The sequence below is a fragment of the Coregonus clupeaformis genome, chromosome 29 (assembly GCF_020615455.1).
Source record: "Coregonus clupeaformis isolate EN_2021a chromosome 29, ASM2061545v1, whole genome shotgun sequence".
NCBI lineage: Eukaryota > Metazoa > Chordata > Actinopteri > Salmoniformes > Salmonidae > Coregonus > Coregonus clupeaformis.
Window position 1 is genome coordinate 25,023,141 of NC_059220.1, and position 22,611 is coordinate 25,045,751.

Below are 22,611 nucleotides of genomic sequence, written 5' to 3' on the forward strand. Positions count from 1 at the left end.
TGAGGTCGGGTGATTGTGGATGCCAGGTCATCTGATGCAGCACTCCGTCACTCTCCTTCTTGGTCAACTATGCCTTACACAGCCTGGAGGTGTGTTGGGTAATTGTCCTGTTGAAAAACAAATGATAGTCCCACTGAGCGCAAACCAGTAAGCATTTCACTGTAATGTCTACACCTGTTGTATTCGGCGCATGTCGCAAATCAAATTTGATTTCATTTGAGATGGGATGGCGTATCGCTGCAGAATGCTGTGGTAGCCATGCTGGTTAAGTGTGCCTTGAATTCTAAATAAATCACAGACAGTGTCACCAGCAAAGCACCCCCACCACATCACACCTCCTCCATGCTTCACTGTGGGAGCCACACATGCAGAGATCATCCGTTCACCTACTCTGCGTCTCACAAAGACACGGCGGTTGGAACCAAAAATCTCAGACTCCTCAGACCAAAGGACAGATTTCCACCGGTCTAATGTCCATTGCTCGTGTTTCTTGGCCCAAGCAGGTCTCTTCTTCTTATTGGTGTCCTTTAGTAGTGGTTTCTTTGCAGCAATTCGACCATGAAGGCCTGATTCACGCAGTCTCCTCTGAACAGTTGATGTTGAGATGTGTCTGTTAATTGAACTCTGTGAAGCATTTATTTGGGCTGCAATCTGAGGTGCAGTTAACTCTAATGAACTAATCCTCCGCAGCAGAGGTAACTCTGGGTCTTCCTTTCCTGTGGCGGTCCTCATGAGAACCAGTTTCATCATAGCGCTTGATCGTTTTTTTGCAACTGCACTTGAAGAAACCTTCAAAGTTCTTGACATTTTCCGGGTTGACTGATCTTCATGTCTTAAAGTAATGATGGACTGTCATTTCTCTTTGCTTATTTGAGCTCTCTCTCTCTCTCTCTCTCTCTCTCTCTCTCTCTCTCTCTCTCTCTCTCTTCTCTCTCTCTCTCTCTCTCCTCTCTCTCTCTCTCCCTCCTCCCTCCCTCCTCAGACATAAATGAGTGCCTGTCCCCAGGGGTCTGCCCCATGGGCGTTTGCAGCAACACAGAGGGCTCCTACTCCTGTATGACTGTGACCTTGGCTTCACACTGGCGCCCAATGGGCTCTCCTGTGAAGGTACTACTTTTTTACTTGGGACTGAACTCTAATGTCCCTTCACTCATGCTGGAAGTTCTCCTCTTATGCTGATGATTTATTTGTAGTCAGTCACAGCTCTGCATGGTAGACGAACATCATAATAATGGCCGGAACAGATCAAATAATAGTGAAGACATCAAAACTATGAAATAACACATATGGAATCATGTAGTAACCAAAAAAGTGTTAAACAAATCAAAATATATGTTATATTTGAGATTCTTCAAAGTAGACACCCTTTGTCTTGATGACAGCTTTGCACACTCTTGGTATTCTCTCAACCAGCTTCATGAGGAATGCTTTTCCAACAGTCTTGAAGGAGTTCCACATATGCTGAGCACTTGTTGGCTGCTTTTCCTTCACTGCGGTCCAACTCATCCCAAACCATCTCAATTGGGTTGAGGTCGGGTGATTGTGGATGCCAGGTCATCTGATGCAGCACTCCGTCACTCTCCTTCTTGGTCAACTATGCCTTACACAGCCTGGAGGTGTGTTGGGTAATTGTCCTGTTGAAAAACAAATGATAGTCCCACTGAGCGCAAACCAGTAAGCATTTCACTGTAATGTCTACACCTGTTGTATTCGCGCATGTCGCAAATCAAATTTGATTTCATTTGAGATGGGATGGCGTATCGCTGCAGAATGCTGTGGTAGCCATGCTGGTTAAGTGTGCCTTGAATTCTAAATAAATCACAGACAGTGTCACCAGCAAAGCACCCCCACCACATCACACCTCCTCCATGCTTCACTGTGGGAGCCACACATGCAGAGATCATCCGTTCACCTACTCTGCGTCTCACAAAGACACGGCGGTTGGAACCAAAAATCTCAGACTCCTCAGACCAAAGGACAGATTTCCACCCGGTCTAATGTCCATTGCTCGTGTTTCTTGGCCCAAGCAGGTCTCTTCTTCTTATTGGTGTCCTTTAGTAGTGGTTTCTTTGCAGCAATTCGACCATGAAGGCCTGATTCACGCAGTCTCCTCTGAACAGTTGATGTTGAGATGTGTCTGTTAATTGAACTCTGTGAAGCATTTATTTGGGCTGCAATCTGAGGTGCAGTTAACTCTAATGAACTAATCCTCCGCAGCAGAGGTAACTCTGGGTCTTCCTTTCCTGTGGCGGTCCTCATGAGAACCAGTTTCATCATAGCGCTTGATCGTTTTTTTGCAACTGCACTTGAAGAAACCTTCAAAGTTCTTGACATTTTCCGGGTTGACTGATCTTCATGTCTTAAAGTAATGATGGACTGTCATTTCTCTTTGCTTATTTGAGCTCTCTCTCTCTCTCTCTCTTTTTTTTTTTTTTTTTTTTTTTTTTTTTTTTTTTTTTTTTTTTTTTTTTTTCTCTCTCTCTCTCTCTCTCTCTCTCTCTCTCTCTCTCTCTCTCTCTCTCTCTCTCTCTCCCTCCTCCCTCCCTCCCTCAGACATAAATGAGTGCCTGTCCCCAGGGGTCTGCCCCATGGGCGTTTGCAGCAACACAGAGGGCTCCTACTCCTGTATGACCTGTGACCTTGGCTTCACACTGGCGCCCAATGGGCTCTCCTGTGAAGGTACTACTTTTTACTTGGGACTGAACTCTAATGTCCCTTCACTCATGCTGGGAAGTTCTCCTCTTATGCTGATGATTTATTTGTAGTCAGTCACAGCTCTGCATGGTAGACGAACATCATAATAATGGCGGAACAGATCAAATAATAGTGAAGACATCAAAACTATGAAATAACACATATGGAATCATGTAGTAACCAAAAAAGTGTTAAACAAATCAAAATATATGTTATATTTGAGATTCTTCAAAGTAGACACCCTTTGTCTTGATGACAGCTTTGCACACTCTTGGTATTCTCTCAACCAGCTTCATGAGGAATGCTTTTCCAACAGTCTTGAAGGAGTTCCCACATATGCTGAGCACTTGTTGGCTGCTTTTCCTTCACTGCGGTCCAACTCATCCCAAACCATCTCAATTGGGTTGAGGTCGGGTGATTGTGGATGCCAGGTCATCTGATGCAGCACTCCGTCACTCTCCTTCTTGGTCAACTATGCCTTACACAGCCTGGAGGTGTGTTGGGTAATTGTCCTGTTGAAAAACAAATGATAGTCCCACTGAGCGCAAACCAGTAAGCATTTCACTGTAATGTCTACACCTGTTGTATTCGGCGCATGTCGCAAATCAAATTTGATTTCATTTGAGATGGGATGGCGTATCGCTGCAGAATGCTGTGGTAGCCATGCTGGTTAAGTGTGCCTTGAATTCTAAATAAATCACAGACAGTGTCACCAGCAAAGCACCCCCACCACATCACACCTCCTCCATGCTTCACTGTGGGAGCCACACATGCAGAGATCATCCGTTCACCTACTCTGCGTCTCACAAAGACACGGCGGTTGGAACCAAAAATCTCAGACTCCTCAGACCAAAGGACAGATTTCCACCGGTCTAATGTCCATTGCTCGTGTTTCTTGGCCCAAGCAGGTCTCTTCTTCTTATTGGTGTCCTTTAGTAGTGGTTTCTTTGCAGCAATTCGACCATGAAGGCCTGATTCACGCAGTCTCCTCTGAACAGTTGATGTTGAGATGTGTCTGTTAATTGAACTCTGTGAAGCATTTATTTGGGCTGCAATCTGAGGTGCAGTTAACTCTAATGAACTAATCCTCCGCAGCAGAGGTAACTCTGGGTCTTCCTTTCCTGTGGCGGTCCTCATGAGAACCAGTTTCATCATAGCGCTTGATCGTTTTTTTGCAACTGCACTTGAAGAAACCTTCAAAGTTCTTGACATTTTCCGGGTTGACTGATCTTCATGTCTTAAAGTAATGATGGACTGTCATTTCTCTTTGCTTATTTGAGCTGCTCTTGCCATAATATGGACTTGGTCTTTTACCAAATAGGGCTATCTTCTGTATACCACCCCTACTTTCTCATAACACAACTGATTGGCTCAAACGCATTAAGAAGGAAATAAATTCCACAAATTGACTTTTAACAAGGCACATCTGTTAATTGAAATGCATTCCAGGTGACTACCACATGAAGCTGGTTGAGAGAATGCCAAGAGTGTGCAAAGCTGTCATCAAGGCAAAGGGTGGCTCCTTTGAAGAATCTCAAATATAAAATATATTTTGATTTGTTTAACACTTTTTGGTTCCATATGTGTTATTTCATAGTTTTGATGTCTTCACTATTATTCTACAATGTAGAAAATAGTAAAAAATAAAGAAAAACCCTTGAATGAGTAGGTGTGTCCAAACTTTTGACTGGTACTGTATATTCATGTGGTAGGTTGTGACACTGTGACGAGGTGTGAAAGCAGGAGTCAGGCGCAGGAGGTAAAATACCAGAGTTTAATCCGTTTGCATAAATCAAACGCCCCAAGCGTCAAACAACACTGTACAAGGGAAAACATCCACCTTGGCAAATAACACAGTGAAATGTAGCTCAACCGAGCTACACGCTCTCACAACAATCACTCACAAAGACAAGGGGAACAGAGGGAACACTTGTACACATACTAATTAGGGGAATGAGCACCAGGTGTGTGTGATTGACAAGACATGACAAGTGGAGTGATGAGAATGGGATCGGCAGTAGCTAGTACTCCGGTGATGACAAACGCCGAAGCCTGCCCGAACCAGGAGGGGGGGCAGCCTTGGCGGAAGTCGTGACAGTACACCCCCCGACGTGCGGCTCCAGCAGTACGTCGACCCCGGCCTCGGGGACGGCCAGGAGGACGCGGAGCATGGCGAGTCAGATGGCGACGGTGGAAATCCCTCAACAGGGAGGGATTGAGGATGTCCGCCTTGGGACCCAGCACCGTTCCTCCGGACCGTACCCCTCCCACTCCACGAGATACTGAAGGCCCCCCACCCGATGCCACTAATCCAGGATGGAACGGACCGAGTACGCCGGGGCCCCCTCAATGTCCAGAGGAGGTGGAGGAACCTCCCGTACCTCAGACTCCTGGAGCGGACCAGCTACCACCGGCCTGAGGAGAGACACATGAAACGAGGGGTTAATACGGTAATCAGGGGGGAGTAACAACCTGTATGTCACCTCGTTTATTCTCCTCAGGACTTTAAACGGCCCCACACACCGCGGGCTCAGCTTCCGGCAGGGCAGGCGGAGGGGCAGATTCCGGGTCGAGAGCCAGACCCGATCCCCCGGTACGATCACTGGGGCCTCCCTGCGGTGGCGGTCAGCATTGGCCTTCTGACGACGCACGGCGCGCTGGAGGCGAACGTGGGCAGCGTCCCAAGTCTACTCCGCGCGCCGAAATCAGTCATCCACCGCGGGAGCCTCGGTCTGGCTCTGGTGCCACGGTGCCAGGACCGGTTGGTAACCCAAAACACATTGGGAGGGTGTTAGGTTAGTGGAGGAGTGGCGGAGAGAGTTCTGAGCACCGTGGCACCAGAACACCGACCACTCCCCCGGCCGGTCCTGACAGTAGGTCCGCAGGAACCTACCCACATCTTGATTCACCCTTTCCACCTGCCCATTGCTCTCGGGGTGAAAACCAGAGGTCAGGCTGACCGAGACCCCAGACGTTCCATGAACGCCTTCCAGACTCTAGACATGAACTGGGGATCTCGGTCGGACACTATATCCTCTGGTACCCCGTAGTGCCGGAAGACGTGAGTAAACAGAGCCTCCACAGTTTGTAGGGCCGTGGGGAGACTGGGCAGAGGAAGGAGGCGGCAGCACTTTGAAAAGCGGTCCACAACGACCAGGATCATGGTGTTACCTTGGGAGGGGGGAAGATCAGTGAGAAAATCTATTGTAGCTTACCCGCTGGGAGGTGCCTAAGTGCCTTACTCTGGGCGCGCACTGAGTATGAGGAAACATACACCCTCACATCCTTAGCCAAGGTAGGCCACCAGTACTTCTCGGTCAGGCAGCGCATTGTACGACCGATACCTGGATGACCAGAAGAGGGTGATGTGTGTGCCCAGTAGATCAGACGATTACGGATAAGCGCAGGCACGTACTGCAGCCCAGCTGGACACTGCGGTGGAGATGGATCTGTGCGTAATGCCTGCGCTATATCTGCGTCCATCGCCCATACTACCGGCGCCACAATGCATGAGGCAGGGAGTATGGGGGTGTTGTCTCTGGGCCTCTCCTCTGTGTCATACAGCCGAGACAGTGCGTCTGCCTTCACATTCTTCGTACCCGGAATGTATGAGAGAGTGAAATCAAACCGGGTGAAGAAGAGGGCCCACCTGGCCTGGCGAGGATTCAGCCTCCTCGCTGCCCGAATGTACTCCAGGTTACGGTGGTCTGTCCAGACGAGGAAAGGGTGCTTCGCCCCTTCGAGCCAATGTCTCCACACCGTCAAAGTTCGGACAACAGCCAACAGCTCCCGATCACCAACGCCGTAGTTCTGCTCCGCTGAGCTGAGCTTCTTAGAAAAGAAGGCACAGGGGCAGAGCTTGGGTGGCGTGCCCGAGTGTTGGGATAAGACAGCTCCTATCCCTACCTCGGACGCATCCACCTCCACTACGAACGGTAGTGATGGATCGGGGTGAGCCAGTACCGGGGCTGAGGTGAACAGACCACGCAATCTACTGAATGCCAAATCAGCCTCAGCAGACCAGCAGAGCCGGGACGGCCCACCCTTCAACAAGGAGGTAATGGGAGCTGTTACCTTGCCAAAACCCTGAATAAACCTTCGATAGTAGTTGGCAAAGCCAAGGAAGCGCTGCACCTCCTTTACCGTGGTTGGCGTCGGCCAATTACACACGGCTGCAATGCGGTCTCCCTCCATCTCCACACCTGTGGTGGTAATGCGATATCCGAGGAAGGAGATTGACTGCTGGAAAAATTCACACTTCTCTGCCTTGGCATAAAGATCATTTTCCAGCAGTCGGACCAGTACTTTGCAAACCAGGCTCACATGCTCGGCGCGCGTTGCGGAATACACCAGGATGTAATCGATGTAGACCACCACACCACAACCAAGCATGTCCCGAAACACCTCGTTCACAAAGGACTGGAAAACGGATGGAGCATTCATCAAACCGTAGGGCATCACCAGGTATTCATAATGCCCCGAGGTTGTGCTGAATGCTGTTTTCCACTCATCCCCTTCCCGAATACGCACCAGGTTGTAGGCACTCCTGAGGTCTAATTTGGTGAAAAAACGGGCCCCATGCATTGACTCAATCACTGAAGGAATGAGGGGAAGAGGATAACTAAATCGTACCGTCACATTATTCAGTGGTCGATAATCAATGCACGGGCGTAAACCACCATCTTTCTTCTTCACAAAGAAGAAACTCGAGTAGGCAGGTGAAGTGGAGGGACGTGTATACCCCTGGCACAGGGACTCGGTGACGTATATTTCCATAGCCTCCGTTTCAGCCTGCGACAGGGGATACACATGACTCCTGGGAAGTACAGCGTCTACCCAAAGGTTTATCGCGCAATCCCCCTCCCGATGAGGTGGTAATTTATCAGCACCAGATCATGGTATTCGGGGGAAATGCGCACGGTGGGGGTACCGTCTGGACTTTCCACCGTGGACGCACCAACGGAAACACCTAGACACCTACCCGGACACTCACACGACCACCCCGTAAGAACCCTCTGCAGCCATGAGAAATTGGGGTTGTGAAGGGCTAACCACGGGATACCCAAGACTACAGGGTAAGCAGGAGACTCAATAATCATAAAGATGATCTGCTCAACATTTGTCTCCTGCGTAATCATGGTGACTGGTACAGTAACTTCCTTAACCTACCCGGACCTTAATGGTCGACTATCTAGTGCTCTGATGGGGAGTGGAATGGTTAGGGGAACCAATGAAATGCCTTGACGGTGTGCAAATGCCCTGTCCATAAAATTCCCAGCTGCGCCTGAATCGACTAGCGCCTTACAGTGGGAACCTACCAAGTGATCTGGAAAGGAGATAGATAAAGTACAGTGCGCCGCAAAGGGCTCTGAACACGTTTGGGTGTTCGTTACCTGGGGTGATGCGTGAGTACCCTGCCTACCGCCTCCAGACCCAAAAGAACGTTGACTGTGACGTGAGGTGGATTGTCCCTTCGTGCCACCAGAGTGGCACTGTCGCTGTCCTCCTGCGCACTCTCGACCGGCGGCTCCCCCTAACAGCTCCATCTGCTCGGGGTCAGAGTCGTCCGGAGTGGGAACGGGCAGACCCCTACTAGGACGTCCTCTGGCTGCTAGCAGATTGTCCAGCCGGATGGCCATGTCCTCCAGTTGGGAGAACGATAGCATGGCATCCCGGCAGGCTAGCTCCCGTCGGATGTCCTCCCTTAGGTGGCACCGGAAATTGTCTATCAGGGCCCGCTCGTTCCACCCGGACCCCGCTGCCAGCGTCCGGAACTCCAGCGCGTAGTCCTGAGCGGTCCTCAGTCACAATCACTCACAAAGACAAGGGGAACAGAGGGAACACTTATACACATACTAATTAGGGGAATGAGCACCAGGTGTGTGTGATTGACAAGACATGACAAGTGGAGTGATGAGAATGGAATCGGCAGTAGCTAGTACTCCGGTGACGACGAACGCCGAAGCCTGCCCAAACCAGGAGGGGGGGCAGCCTTGGCGGAAGTCGTGACAGACACTTTCCTTGAAGTTTTGGCGGCTTTATTTGGAGGACAAACTGAGGACCCACTTGGAATAAGACTCAATGACATCCCAGCTGTGGTGTGAATGTGTCACACTACATTACGTACTGTGTGTGTGTTTCCCCTCTGTGTCCCCTGCCCTGGCAGACATCAACGAGTGTGAGGACCACGGTCTGTGTCTGGGAGGACAGTGCACCAACAGCCCAGGTTCCTACAGCTGCTCCTGTCCCCCGGGCCTGGAGATGGTGGACGGGACATCCTGCAGAGGTACACACACTCACACCCACTCTCTTGGGATGGGGGGGGGGTGATGTCCTCTCCTGTTCAGCTGTGTGTGTATTGATGAACTGTCCTTGATTAACTATCCGATTAGCCTGTCATGTTTGACTCTGTGTGTGCGTGTATTACAGATGTGGATGAGTGTCAGTCTGGGGGGATCTGTGGAGATGGGGACTGTCTAAACACAGAGGGTTCCTACCTCTGCATCTGCCCTGATGGATACACCACAGGCACCACAGATGGAATTGGCTGCCAAGGTGAGAGAGATATACTGCCAGGTTTATAACTAACTACCTACTGGTTTGAATACATTACCACAAATAGCGCAAGCCACAAGCCCCTCTCCTCTCTTGGTGAGGGCAGACAGTTCATGCAGAGGGCAGCTTGTACTCCCTGACCATGTCTCTCTCAGGGCTGACCCCTCTCCCCCTGCACTCCCCCCTGATCCCCCCTGCTCCTGCTCTGGGGTGCCTGGGTGTCCACTTGTTCCCCAGGCCAGTTAGGCAGCAGTCATCAAACCCAGCCATTGTTTCTAACAGGCCATGGCCAGACATCAACAGTCTCACTGCTCCCCCTCTCTCAGCTCCACTGGACCAGGTTTGATGTCATTCCAGCCGCACCCATTGCCCTGTTCACAACAGAGAGAAAAAAACGCTGCTCCTAATTGTTGGCCAGAGAGCTAGATAGCCTTTCACTGGAACTTTCTGGAGCATTAGCTGTCAAAATACAGAAGAATGGAACCCTCTGGGTGAATCAATATGAAGGGAACATAACTCAGGCTAAAACGAGGAATGCATATTATTGATTCTGGTATAGTTTACTGCTGAAGGGTATCTAGTGTTAGCATAGCCTGAATGACAAAACATTGGGCAGTACACTGAGCATGTTATCGCTCTAGAGTGATGTGAAGCAGGTAAGCATAGAGCAGGGCCTTTCTCTGCGGGTGGAAGATCCTGGAGGGGGTTGAGGGGCCGAGACCTCTTCCAGCCATACATCTACAGTTTAGTAATTTAGCAGACGCTCTTATCCAAGGGCACATCAACAGATTTTTCACCTAGTCAGCTTGGGGATTCGAACCAACGACTTTTCGGTTACTGGCCCCACGCTCGTAACCGTGAGGCTACCTACCACCCCATACGTACTCAGCAGGCAAGGCAGCCCCTCCCCAGTGCCCAGTGCTGATGGCTGGGCTCTCCCTTAAGTCCCCTGGGCTGTGGCCATGTACTACAGCACCACAACAGTGAGCAAGGCAGGCCCAACCTGCACACTCCCCTGGCCCTCTGCCACAGCAAATACTGCCCTTTAATTATCCTATAAATCAGAGGCTGGGTATATTTTCATGCCGTCTGCCGTTGTGTGTGCAGCGCTGACACAATGAAAGCCAGGCCTCTCTGCCATGGGCCCTGCAGGGAGAGGAGAGGGGGTGCATGGGAAGGAGGGGGTCTGGTGAGCCCAGAGTGGTTGGTGCTCTGGTTGGAACACAGGTGGACTGGCTGGATAGATGGCTGCTTACAGTGCTATGGGCACTGGCACTGTCTGAGACTCAACAGTGGACATAGGACTAATATAAATCACAAAGATTAACTAATCACTAGTCAATCTAGCATAACCTGCCATGCAGCTCTGTTTGAGATAAATCATTGCTATAAATGTTTGTTATTGAATCATATAGTTATTAAACTGGAACATACATTTGGGTGCTTACCAAGGCTGTTCTCAGACAGTTTTGTTCCCTGTATGTGTTTACTATCTACCTTGTTTCATTATCAGCCCTTGGCAAAAGAATAGGGGCTTTTCATTCATGTTCTATTTTTGTTGCTTTTCTGCCTTGCCCCCACTTATTATTCTGTCCAAATACCTTGTAAGTTATGTTGTAATGTGGCAATTATCCACCAATCTACATTTAATCAAGCATAAAGCCATCATTATAAATGTTTTACTAGTCGGAGTGAATGTTCCCAGACCAATAGCTAACCCAGCAAACCGGGAACATTCCCAGGACATTATCTAAGATTCCCATTAAGATTTAGTTATGATTTGATCTAACATTAGGATTATAACATCCCAAAAAGATTCAAATAATATTTTTGATAACCAAATCTTGTTTTTCAGTATATAGCCATGGCAGTATGGTCAATCAGGAATTTCATGCTTCCTTTTTAGCCTTCTTAGACATAACTAACCCAGGGATATACTGGCAACTGGGTTATTCACCAACACTTCACCCATCCTCTTTATATGCTGCGTACTTCTGGGCCCATATTTACAAGGTATCCAAGACTATGAGTGCTGCTCTAGGATCACTTTTGTTTTTTAGATCATGAAAAATAAGACAGGGGGGACCATATCAAGCTTCTCAAAGTAGGAATTATATTGGGTGCGGAAAAAAAAGTTAAACAGTACATTTTTACATAATGTTTAAGTCTAAATTCTGCAATTCTGACTGGATTTCTAAATCTAAATGAAATAAAGACATCCTCTCTTCTAGTAGATTATATCTGAGCCTCAATTTCACCTGGTTTTTATTTCTTCAAAAGAACATGGTTAAAGAAAATGCGGCATTGAACCTGCAATCTTCAGATCTGCAGCCAGATCATCAACCCTCGTTTTATAATCATCAGCACGACTGGACAGTTTTTGTGTTATGAGAACATTTGCCGGAACCTAACAAATGTTCTGGGAACTTTCCCAGAACCAATTCTGGTTTGTTGGGAAGGTACATACTTTTTTTCATATTTCCTGTTTGCCAGTACGGTAAAGTGTTCCAAATGGGCAATGTATCTTACTCTCAGACAAACCCTTGACTGCACACATTATTTTTCTTCATGCTAAGAGAGAATGAGATTCTCAGTGGGCGGACTGATTCATATTGTACCAAAGAAGATAATACTTCAAGACTGTCATCAACAAAGAAAACGTAACAATACTTTTCTTTCACACTTTCCTCTCTTCTCGCTTCTCATCTCCATTTGTCTCTTTTTCTCTCGGTCTCACTCTTGCCTCGTCTCTCTCTCTTTCACTCTCTCTCTCCCCCCTCTCCTCCTCCTCTCTCCCTCCAGATGTTGATGAGTGCAGTAAGGATGGCGTGTGCTCCCATGGTCAGTGTCTCAACACGGATGGCTCCTACATCTGCCTGTGTGAGGCTGGCTTCAAGTACTCTGCAGATACAGCCGACTGTGAGGGTAAGAATACTCTACCAACCTCATAACTCCCTCACTCTACCCACAACAAGCCACTGCTTCTGCCCCAGTTGAAACACCCCACTCTCACAACATTTCAGCAGAGTTAATAGAATGTTCTGGTCCATTTAGACCAGAGTTCGCTCCGGTGTTTGACACGTTGCCTATGATTGATTATGTAGCTGTAATCAGTTCGATGTCAGTGGTGACATTCCCTCAGTGAGAGAGTCCAATCCTGGCTCAGAGAATTAACCCATTGTAGGATGGAGGTGTTTCTCCCTCTGGAACGTCTCCCTTTGCTCCTTCACAAGTTTTTCAGTTGCTGTAAAAATATTGTTCTTGGCCATAACGAGTGCCTGCTGCTGAGCACTGAGGACAGCAGCACAACAGGCCTCCTGGCCAGGCCTACTCATGCTGGGGAGCTATTCTGCTGCCTGTGAGGAGTAGGGTGGTGTGTGTGAGTGCATGTGTGTGTGTGCATGCATGTATGACATAAGCACAATTTTATCTCAGGGTTCCTGGCCGGGCCTACTCATGCTGGAGATCCATGCTGCTGTGAGAGGTGGAGGATAGGATTGATGTGTGTATGTGTATGACATTAGAACATCGTCTGTCTCTTTCCACAGATCAGAATGAGTGTAAGGAGTTTGGTAGCTCAGTGTGTGGCACCTGGCGCTGTGAGAACACCATTGGCTCATACCGCTGCTTCATGGGCTGCCAGCCTGGCCTGTACGGAGAGGACAACCCAGACTGTGGTAAGTCAGAGTGGACACACAGGCTCTGTGCTTAGTCAACAGGCAATGTATTTACTTAGTGGAAAGCTGAAGGCACCCGAGTTTCAGCCTCACTGCTCATTTACCTTGGGGTAGGCGAGGACAGGGCAGTTGTCTGAAAGCAGCACTCTGCATTGTCTCGATGACCCTCCAGCCCACCCCCACCATACAGAGATACTGATATCACTTTGGCACGCATACACAAAGAGGTTCATGTGAATCAAATGCTATCAGGTGCACTGGGCCTTCCCGGCCAGGGGAGCATAGAAAAGGAAATGGGCCCTGAAATTGGGCCACTTTAGAAAGGGAGTAGCGGTGTCATCCGAGGCAGTGTTCGAGGCCCGCCTGATAATAGGGCCAGGTCTCATCCTCCAGACAATGGGGCTAATGGAGCCCTATTGGCAGGGGCGAGGGGTGTAACCTGATCCCAGCTGTTCCCCTCTCTAAGTGGGGCAGGGCTGTCGTCTGATGGGACGTACGGTGCACCCCACCCCTCCCGGCCAGCCGCCCACCCCTCAACCTCCTCAGGTCTCTGCGACTGAGATACCCGGTCAGGTGGTCACCTGGTCTGGCCTGGAATGGGTGGAGACGACCGACACTAACATCTGTCCAACAACAACAGAACAGCTCCGTCTCCATGACAACTGAAAACAATTCCGCCTATGTGTTTACTGGCAAGGACAGACCATCAGTCTGTGTATGTGTGTCCATGAGAGATGAACATCATTTTACTATATTCAGAAGAGTGTTGGATTAATGATGGTGCACACCCATTTTCGAAGCAGGTTGTATAGGCGGTGGCTGGCGCTGTTGTTCGCCTTTGCCGGTAAACTTCTCACTTACCTTAAAACATTATTAAGTCAGTTCTATAAGAGGCATATCTGACATTGAACAAACAGGCCAAGTATTTTCTTATATCAAAATGGCTTCCAAACAGGCAGGGCTAGGACTGAAGGGGAGAGAGTTGTGATAGCATGATCTAGTGGAAAGATCTAGTGAGCCCCAGATGGGGCGTCCTGAGAGAGAGAGAGGTTGTTGAGATGCAGTGAACGTTGAGCAGTCTGTTATATTCTCATCGCCATGACTCTTTATTTGACTCACAGTGGAGAGGAGAGCCTTGCAGAGCGTCAGCACCCTGGCCGATGACAGAGCCTGGCTTGGTGTGGCTCTTTCTCTTCTGAAGACCATGATGTTGTGTGGCTGGATCCCAGTGTGGAGGGGCCTGTTGTGAGAGGTGGCCAGATCCAAAACAGCTGCTCACATCCTCCCCTGTTTTACCATTTAGCATCAACTTGGCCCGTTCCCTGCTCGTATAGGCTCAATTCAATATAGTCTGAATAAGTTGTGTGATGTAAATAGGTGCTGCTGGTAATTGCATTAGGCGCACACAATAGCCATGTTGTTGTGTAACTGTCTCCTCTCACTTACCTAACCACCAACAAGGTTTTTCCACAGCAGCTTGACCATAGAGGTCACACATTGTGGGCCATTACCCATCACACTGTTTAGGCTGAGCCTGTTCAAAGTCAACAGCCCAAGTCCAAGTCAAAATACCCCAGAGCATCGAAACAGCTCCAGCCTATCTGGTCCAGTCCAGTGGTGCAGCCAGCCATGGCCATCTCTGACCCGCTCTCTCCTCACCTATTTTCTGGTGCCAGCCGCTCCTCCTCTCTTCCAGGCTCCTCAGCATTTTTCAGATCCCACAGCCCAGGCTGAGGGCGCGGGGGCCGGAGGGGAGAAGTTCTGAGTCAACGTACATCCACACAAAGCAGCACAGACGTTGACTCAGAACTTCTCCCCTCTGGCCCCCGCGCCCTCAGCCTGGGCTGTGGGATCTGAGGACCAAGCCCTCTCGCCTCTCTCTCGCCCCTCCACAGCTCAGTATCTCAGCACAATGGCCACTTGTTCCAGGGCATTATGGGAGGTTATGAGAGATGCTGCCGTCACCCCAATAAAGTGTCAGGGGAGGGAGCTCAATTACTCTGAGCCGTTAATGTCTGCTTGTAAAAATCATCAAATATGAGGCCAGACGCTGTAATTTGCCATTTCTCTGAGGGGCGTTGTTGTATTTTTACTCCGATGGGGTGGCGGTTGTCTTTGGCTCTGCTCGCCATACTCATTTTGTGGTCATAATACAAAAGGGGAAAACAGTCTTAAGCTGCAACTACACTCTACCTCCGTCCATTTCAGTTGTTCACTCATCCCTGCTACGACAGCCTATGGAGACACACTGTGGGTACTGCTTGAGAAAAGCAGTGTGTGCTTGTCAATGTGTTTGTGTTGGAAAATTAACATGTATCTAATTTTGATCCTTTGTTTCCAGCTGCAGTTCAGCATTGTGGCTATACATTTTGTGGCATAAAGGGCTGGAAATCGTTGGTGGTCACAATGTCTTCAACCTCCCACACGAATGTATGGAAATGTAATGGGTTTCAAAAGACATTTAGCATGCTGTAGTCCAGATGTAGGGCTATGTTGGGGAATGGGCAGAGTATACACAGGTTATAAAACACAGTTCAATCTTGGAGGTGGCCGGGGTCGGCTGGGGTCGGCTGGGGTCAGGGAATGAAACGACAGATGAAACAGGGAAACACGCTCACTGTAAAATAAATGTCCCTCCTCATCCCTGGCTAATCCTACGCGTCAAATAACCCTGGCCTGCATATGGGTCCAATCAGGCCAGGGGTTGCCCAGGGAACCAGAGTACATAGTGGAGAACTGTGGAGGGTGAGCCAACAGTCAGCTAGATCCACAGGCCCACCATGTGCTCCACATTACAACACGGCACCGAGACTTCCACTTAACCTGCTCACCTGATCTGGCCTGCACCATTACCGGGCCAGGCAGATTCACACTCAGGAAGGGGCTCCTGGGTCAGACCATAAGGGGGGGGGGGCATGGAAAGACCATTAAAGAAATTTGGCCCCGAAGTTCCTCTTCCTCTCTGGGATGATGGTTTGATAGCATAATTACATTTACATTTTAGTCATTTAGCGACTTAGTAAACATTTTTTTTAATATAAAAAAATAATCATATACAGTACCGGTCCAAAGTTTTAGAACACCTACTCATTCAAAGGTTTTTCTTTATTTTTAATATTTTCTACATTGTAGAATAATAGTAAAGACATTAAAACTATGAAATAACACATATGGAATCATGTAGTAACCAAAAAATTGTTTAACAAATCAAAATACATTTTTTATTTGAGATTCTTCAAGTAGCCACCTTTTGCCTTGATGACAGCTTTGCACACGCTTTGCATTCTCTCAACCAGCTTCACCTGGAATGATTTTCCAACAGTCTTGAAGGAGTTCCCACATATGCTGAGTACTTGTTGGCTGCTTTTCCTTCACTCTGCGGTCCGACTTATCCCAAACCATCTCAATTTGGTTGAAGTCGGGGGATTGTGGAGGCCAGGTCATCTGCTGCAGCACTCCATCACTCTCCTTCTTGGTAAAATAGCCCTTACATAACCTGGAGGTGTGTTGGGTCATTGTCCTGTTGAAAAACAAATGATAGTCCCACTAAGCCAAAACCAGATCGGATGGCATATCGCTGCCTTGAATTCTAAATAAATCACACAAAGTGTCACTAGCAAAGCACCCCCACACTGTAACACCTCCACCTCCATGCTTTACGGTGGGAAATACATATGCGGAGATCATCCGTTCACCCACACCGCGTCTCACAAAGACACAGTGGTTGGAACCAAAAATCTCCAATTTGGACTGTCCATTGCTCGTGTTTCTTGGCCCAAGCAAGTCTCTTCTTCTTATTGGTGTCCTATAGTAATGGTTTCTTTGCAGCAATTCGACCACGAAGGCCTGATTCACACAGTCTCCTCTAAACAGTTGATGTTGAGATGTGTCTGTTACTTGAACTCTGTGAACCATTTATTTGGGATGCAATTTCTGAGGCTGGTAACTCTAATTAACTTATCCTCTGCAGCAGAGGTAACTCTGGGTCTTCCATTCCTGTGGCGGTCCTCATGAGAGCCAGTTTCATCATAGCGCTTAATGGTTTTTGCGACTGCACTTGAAGAAACTTTCAAAGTTCTTGAAATGTTCCGTATTGACTGACCTTCATGTCTAAAAGTAATGATGGACTGTCGTTTCTCTTTGCTTATTTGAGCTGTTCTTGCCATAATATGGACTTGGTCTTTTAACAAATACAGTTGAAGTCGGAAGTTTACATACACTTAGGTTGGAGTCATTACAACTCATTTTTCAACCATTCCACAAATTTCTTGTTAACAAACTATAGTTTTTGGCAAGTCGGTTAGGACATCTACTTTGTGCATGACACAAGTAATTGTTTACAGACAGATTATTTCACTTATAATTCACTGTATCACAATTCCAGTGGGTCAGAAGTTTACATACACTAAGTTGACTGTGCCTTTAAACAGCTTGGAAAATTCCAGAAAATGATGTCATGGCTTTAAAAGCTTCTGATAGGCTAATTGACATAATTTGAGTCAATTGGAGGTGTACCTGTGGATGTATTTCAAGGCCTACCTTTAAAATCAGTGCCTCTTTGTTTGACATCATGGGAAAATCTAAAGAAATCAGCCAAAAATTGTAGACCTCCACAAGTCTGGTTCATCCTTGGGAGCAATTTCCAAACGCCTGAAGGTACCACGTTCATCTGTACAAACAATAGTACGTAAGTATAAACACCATGGGACCACGCAGCCATCATACCACTCAGGAAGGAGACGTGTTCTGTCTCCTAGAGATGAACGTACTTTGGTGCGAAAAGTGCAAATCAATCCCAGAACAACAGCAAAGGACCTTGTGAAGATGCTGGAGGAAACAGGTACAAAAGTATCTGACCTCAATCCTATAGAAAATGTGTGGGCAGAACTGAAAAAGCGTGTGCGAGCAAGGAGGCCTACAAACCTGACTCAGTTACACCAGCTCTGTCAGGAGGAATGGGCCTAAATTCACCCAACTTATTGTGGGAAGCTTTTGGAAGGCTACCCGAAATGTTTGACCCAAGTTAAACAATTTAAAGGCAATGCTACCAAATACTAATTGAGTGTATGTAAACTTCTGATCCACTGGAAATGTGATGAAAGAAATAAAAGCTGAAATAAATAATTCTCTCTACAATTATTCTGTAATTTCACATTCTTAAAATATAGAGGTGATCATAACAGACCTAAAACAGGGAATTTTTACTAGGATTAATTGTCAGGAATTGTGAAAAACTGAGTTTAAATGTATTTGGCTAAGGTGTATGTAAACTTCCGACTTCAACTGTAGGGTTATAATAATATGGGTTATCTTCTATATACCCTCCCCCTACCTTGTCACAACACAACTGATTGGCTCAAACACGTTAAGAAGGAAATAAATTCCACAAATGTACTTTTAAGAAGGCACACCTGTTAATTAAAATGCATTACAGGTGACTACCTCATGAAGCTGGTTGAGAGAATGCCAAGAGTGTGCAAAGCTGTCATCAAGGCAAAGTGTGGCTATTTGAAGAATCTCAAATATAAAATATATTTTGATTTGTTACTACATGATTCCATATGTGTTATTTCATAGTTTTGATGTCTTCACTATTATTCTACAATGTGGAAAATAGTACAAATAAAGGAAAACCCTTGAATGAGTAGGTGTTCTAAAAGGTTTGACCAGTAGTGTACGCCGCTACACATATGGAAACAGGAACATTGTTTCCATGTTTCAGATGGATGAAAACTGCGGGGCAGACACAGATTATTTCATGTAGCAGATGAGAGCTTAGATTACCTTCCTGAGAGACCTCCCAGCTGTCTGCTTTACTCACACTGACCATCCAAAACCCCACTTCAGCTTTTCACACATGCAGAAATGTTCTTCGGTGTTACAGTATACACCTCACATTACTATAAGTCTGTAGCAAGTCCTCAAAGTCCACACAGTGCAGAGGGACTATAGCTACTTTTATTTTTTTATCATAAGTGAACATGTTAATGGGGAAACAACTACATGTTTTTGATTATGGCCCCCTCTACTAAGTTTGTAAACACAACGTTTGTATTTTGATGGCTCTTATGTCCCCATGTCAACTTTTGTCTTCATCATGTCAGAGCCATTTGGCTGACATAACTAGTAGCACTATTTTGGACCATCTACGAGATGGCTGGACAGTCAGGTCTCCCAGAATGCACTCGTCTGTAATGTAACTGTACGGCAAGGGCCCAAGCCCTCTCCATCCCTGCTGAATGGGTTGCTTAATGCAGTCATTCTGGCTGACTCTCCTCCTTCCTCAAATGATGCAGCATTTACGAGAGCAAGGAGACAGAATAAAATGCTCCTAGACAATATGTGAATGTCAGTTATTTTTTCCTCAACAAATCTGCTAACTTTATGACTCCTAGGCGCCACTGTATTTCCATTTGATTCCAATTGATGTGTTAGCATGTTTTACAAGACATACAGGGCTACTATATGCCATGAAGTTGATATATACTTTACTATCTACTGTTCCTGTCATTATGTCATGCCCATAACTTTGTGACATACAGTGGCTTGTGAAAGTATTCACCCCCCTTGGCATTTTTCCTATTTTGTTGCCTTACAACCTGGAATTAAAATGGATTTTTTGGGGGTTTGTATCATTTGATTTACACAACATGCCTACCACTTTGAAGATGCAAAATATTTTTTTATTGTGAAACAAACAAGAAATAAGACCCCCCCAAAGTCAATACTTTGTAGAGGCACCTTTTGCAGCAATTACAGCTGAAAATCTCTTGGGGTATGTCTCTATAAGCTTGGCACATCTAGCCACTGGGATTTTTGCCCATTCTTCAAGGCAAAACTGCTCCAGCTCCTTCAAATTGGATGGGTTCCGCTGGTGTTCAGAAATCTTTAAGTCATACCACATATTCTCAATTGGATTGAGGTTTGGGCTTTGAATAGGCCATTCGAAGACATTTAAATGTTTCCCCTTAAACCACTCAAGTGTTGCCTTAGCAGTATGCTTAGGGTCATTGTCCTGCTGGAAGGTGAACCTCCGTCCCAGTCTCAAATCTCTGGAAGACTGAAGCAGGTTTCCCTTAAGAATTTCCCTGTATTTAGCGCCATCCATCATTCCTTCAATTCTGATCAGTTTCCCAGTCCCTGCCGATGAAAAACATCCCTACAGCATGATGCTGCCACCACCATGCTTCATTGTGGGGATGGTGTTCTCGGGGTGATGAGAGGTGTTGGGTTAGCGCCAGACATAGCATTTTCCTTGATGGCCAAAAAGCTCAATTTTAGACTCATCTGACCAGAGTACCTTCTTCCATATGTTTGGGGAGTCTTCCACATGCCTTTTGGCGAACATCAAACGTGTTTGCTTATTCTTTAAGCAATGGCTTTTTTCTGGCTACTCTTCCGTAAAGCCCAGCTCTGTGGAGTGTATGGCTTAAAGTGGTCCTATGGACAGATACTCCAATCTCCGCTGTGGAGCTTTGCAGCTCCTTCAGGGTTATCTTTGGTCTCTTTGTTGCCTCTCTGATTAATGCCCTCCTTGGCTGGTCTGTGAGTTTTGGTGGGCGGCCCTCTCTTGGCAGGTTTGTTGTGGTGCGATATTCTTTCAATTTTTTTTATAATGGATTTAATGGTGCTCCGTGGGATGTTCAAAGTGTCAGATATTTTTTTATAACCCAACCCTGATCTGTACTTCTCCACAACTTTGTCCCTGACCTGTTTGGAGAGCTCCTTGGTCTTCATGGTGCCGCTTGCTTGGTGGTGCCCCTTGCTTAGTGGTGTTGCAGACTCTGGGGCCTTTCAGAACAGGTGTATATATACTGAGATCATGTGACAGATCATGTGACACTTAGATTGCACACAGGTGGACTTTATTTAACTAATTATGTGACTTCTGAAGGTAATTGGTTGCAACAGGTCTTATTTAGGGGCTTCATAGCAAAGTGGGTGAAAACATATGAACGCACCACTTTTCCGTGATGTATTTTTTAGAATTTTTTGAAACAAGTTATTTTTTAAATTTCACTTCACCAATTTGGACTATTTTGTGTATGTCCATTACATGAAATCCAAATAAAAATCAATTTAAATTACAGGTTGTAATGCACCAAAATAGGAAAAACGCCAAGGGGGATGAATACTTTTGCAAGGCACTGTATAGAGAAAGTAATACAGCACCAGATACTCCTCCACTTCCCCACTACTCTAAATGTTCTGTAAAAGATTAGCTTTCGCTGATTCAGCCGTTTTGATTCTAATTAGAAAACAACACACATAGCATGGGGTCTCTAACAAAGGAGAACTTGGCAAACTTCCCTCAAATTCCGCAACAAAGGTGCCCTTCCAAAAAAACAAGAGAACGCTGCTGAATGTGGCTTTTGTGTGCATTTTACTTTTTTGTGATCTCTAGGGGAATCACATGTGATAACATAAGCGATGTAGAAACATAATAATGATTGTTTGTGTGTCACAGGACCTGGTGACTTGGAACGTGGTCAGTCCACAAGCAGTGATTGACCAGGGAACAACCGTAGATGACTAAAGTGTGATCAAACCATATGTTTGTTTTTTAAACAATTATAATCAGCCTGGCCTCTCTAACATGATCTGTCTTTGGCCTCTGCACCATCCACCGTACTCCAATAAATACTAAATTATGTATGTAAGAAATTGCTAACAAATGTTCCCTTTAAACAGAGGGTGGTTGGGAATCAGCACTAGTGTTATATGGTTCAGTGTTAACCATCTCTAAGGTCTATGCTTTCCCTCTCATCACACATCCAAATGTACACAAGGTTTTTCCCCTGACTTCATTAAACATGCTTTATGATATACGGCTCTTTATGCGAGCGGCTGCACACGGTTGCCAGGTATCGGCCTCTCCCTCCTTTTAAACCAAAACATCTTCTGAATGAGTCCAGATCAGCCCTCCTGCTTACATTTGTTGCATGCGACACATTTTTGGAATTACGATAGGTTCACCGATTAAAATAGGGAACAATGCAGACCAGTCAGAGTTGTTGAACGAAATGTACATTCTTTCAAGCCAAATGAAAATCCTTTCCTAGCCATTTTGACAAAATATCTCTGAAGTGGCTTATGTGGATGTGTAAACCAGTCAGTCCCATGTTGTTACATAATCCCAGACCTCACTGGCCCAGTAAGTGGGCGACAAGAACTTCTCACTCCATAGACCCCAGCAAGGTTCAAGTTTTATTAATCGTACTGTATGTACAGGATACACATCACAGGAGGTTGGTGGCACCTTCATTGGGGAGGACGGGCTCATGGTAATGGCTGGAGCGGAATAGGTGGAATGGTATCAAATACATCAAACACATTAGCTCAGTTCCAGACATTATTATGAGCCGTCCTCCCCTCAACAGCCTCCACTGATACATATGGTATACACTGTCCAACAAAATGCTTACTTGCAAATTCCTTCTTGACAATGCAACAACAATAAGAAATAATAAAATATAAAAAATAAGACAATGTAGTAAATGGCTCAGCAGAATATAATAGACATTGTAGCATAAGTATAATACAGGAAGGCACAAGTTATAGTCCAATATTTACACATGTATCAGGGAAGGGGGAATTGGGGCGGCAAGTATTACAATTGTGCAGTATTAGCAATAGTAAATAAGAGTCTGGTAGCAGCAGTTGTGATGTGTGTGGAGCATGACAA

The 22,611-nt window shown here is 46.5% G+C and overlaps 1 protein-coding gene across 1 annotated transcript in view; it reads left to right on the forward strand.

Annotated features, from left to right (window-relative positions):
• LOC121544919 (latent-transforming growth factor beta-binding protein 2-like) overlaps positions 1 to 22,611 on the forward strand; it is a 180,786-nt gene that overhangs the window by 147,168 nt on the left and 11,007 nt on the right. Inside the window, 7 exon segments of the mRNA XM_041855169.2 lie at positions 983 to 1,059; positions 1,062 to 1,107; positions 2,554 to 2,679; positions 8,861 to 8,980; positions 9,124 to 9,249; positions 12,052 to 12,174; positions 12,798 to 12,926. Of these exon segments, the coding sequence (XP_041711103.2) occupies positions 983 to 1,059; positions 1,062 to 1,107; positions 2,554 to 2,679; positions 8,861 to 8,980; positions 9,124 to 9,249; positions 12,052 to 12,174; positions 12,798 to 12,926 (747 nt within the window).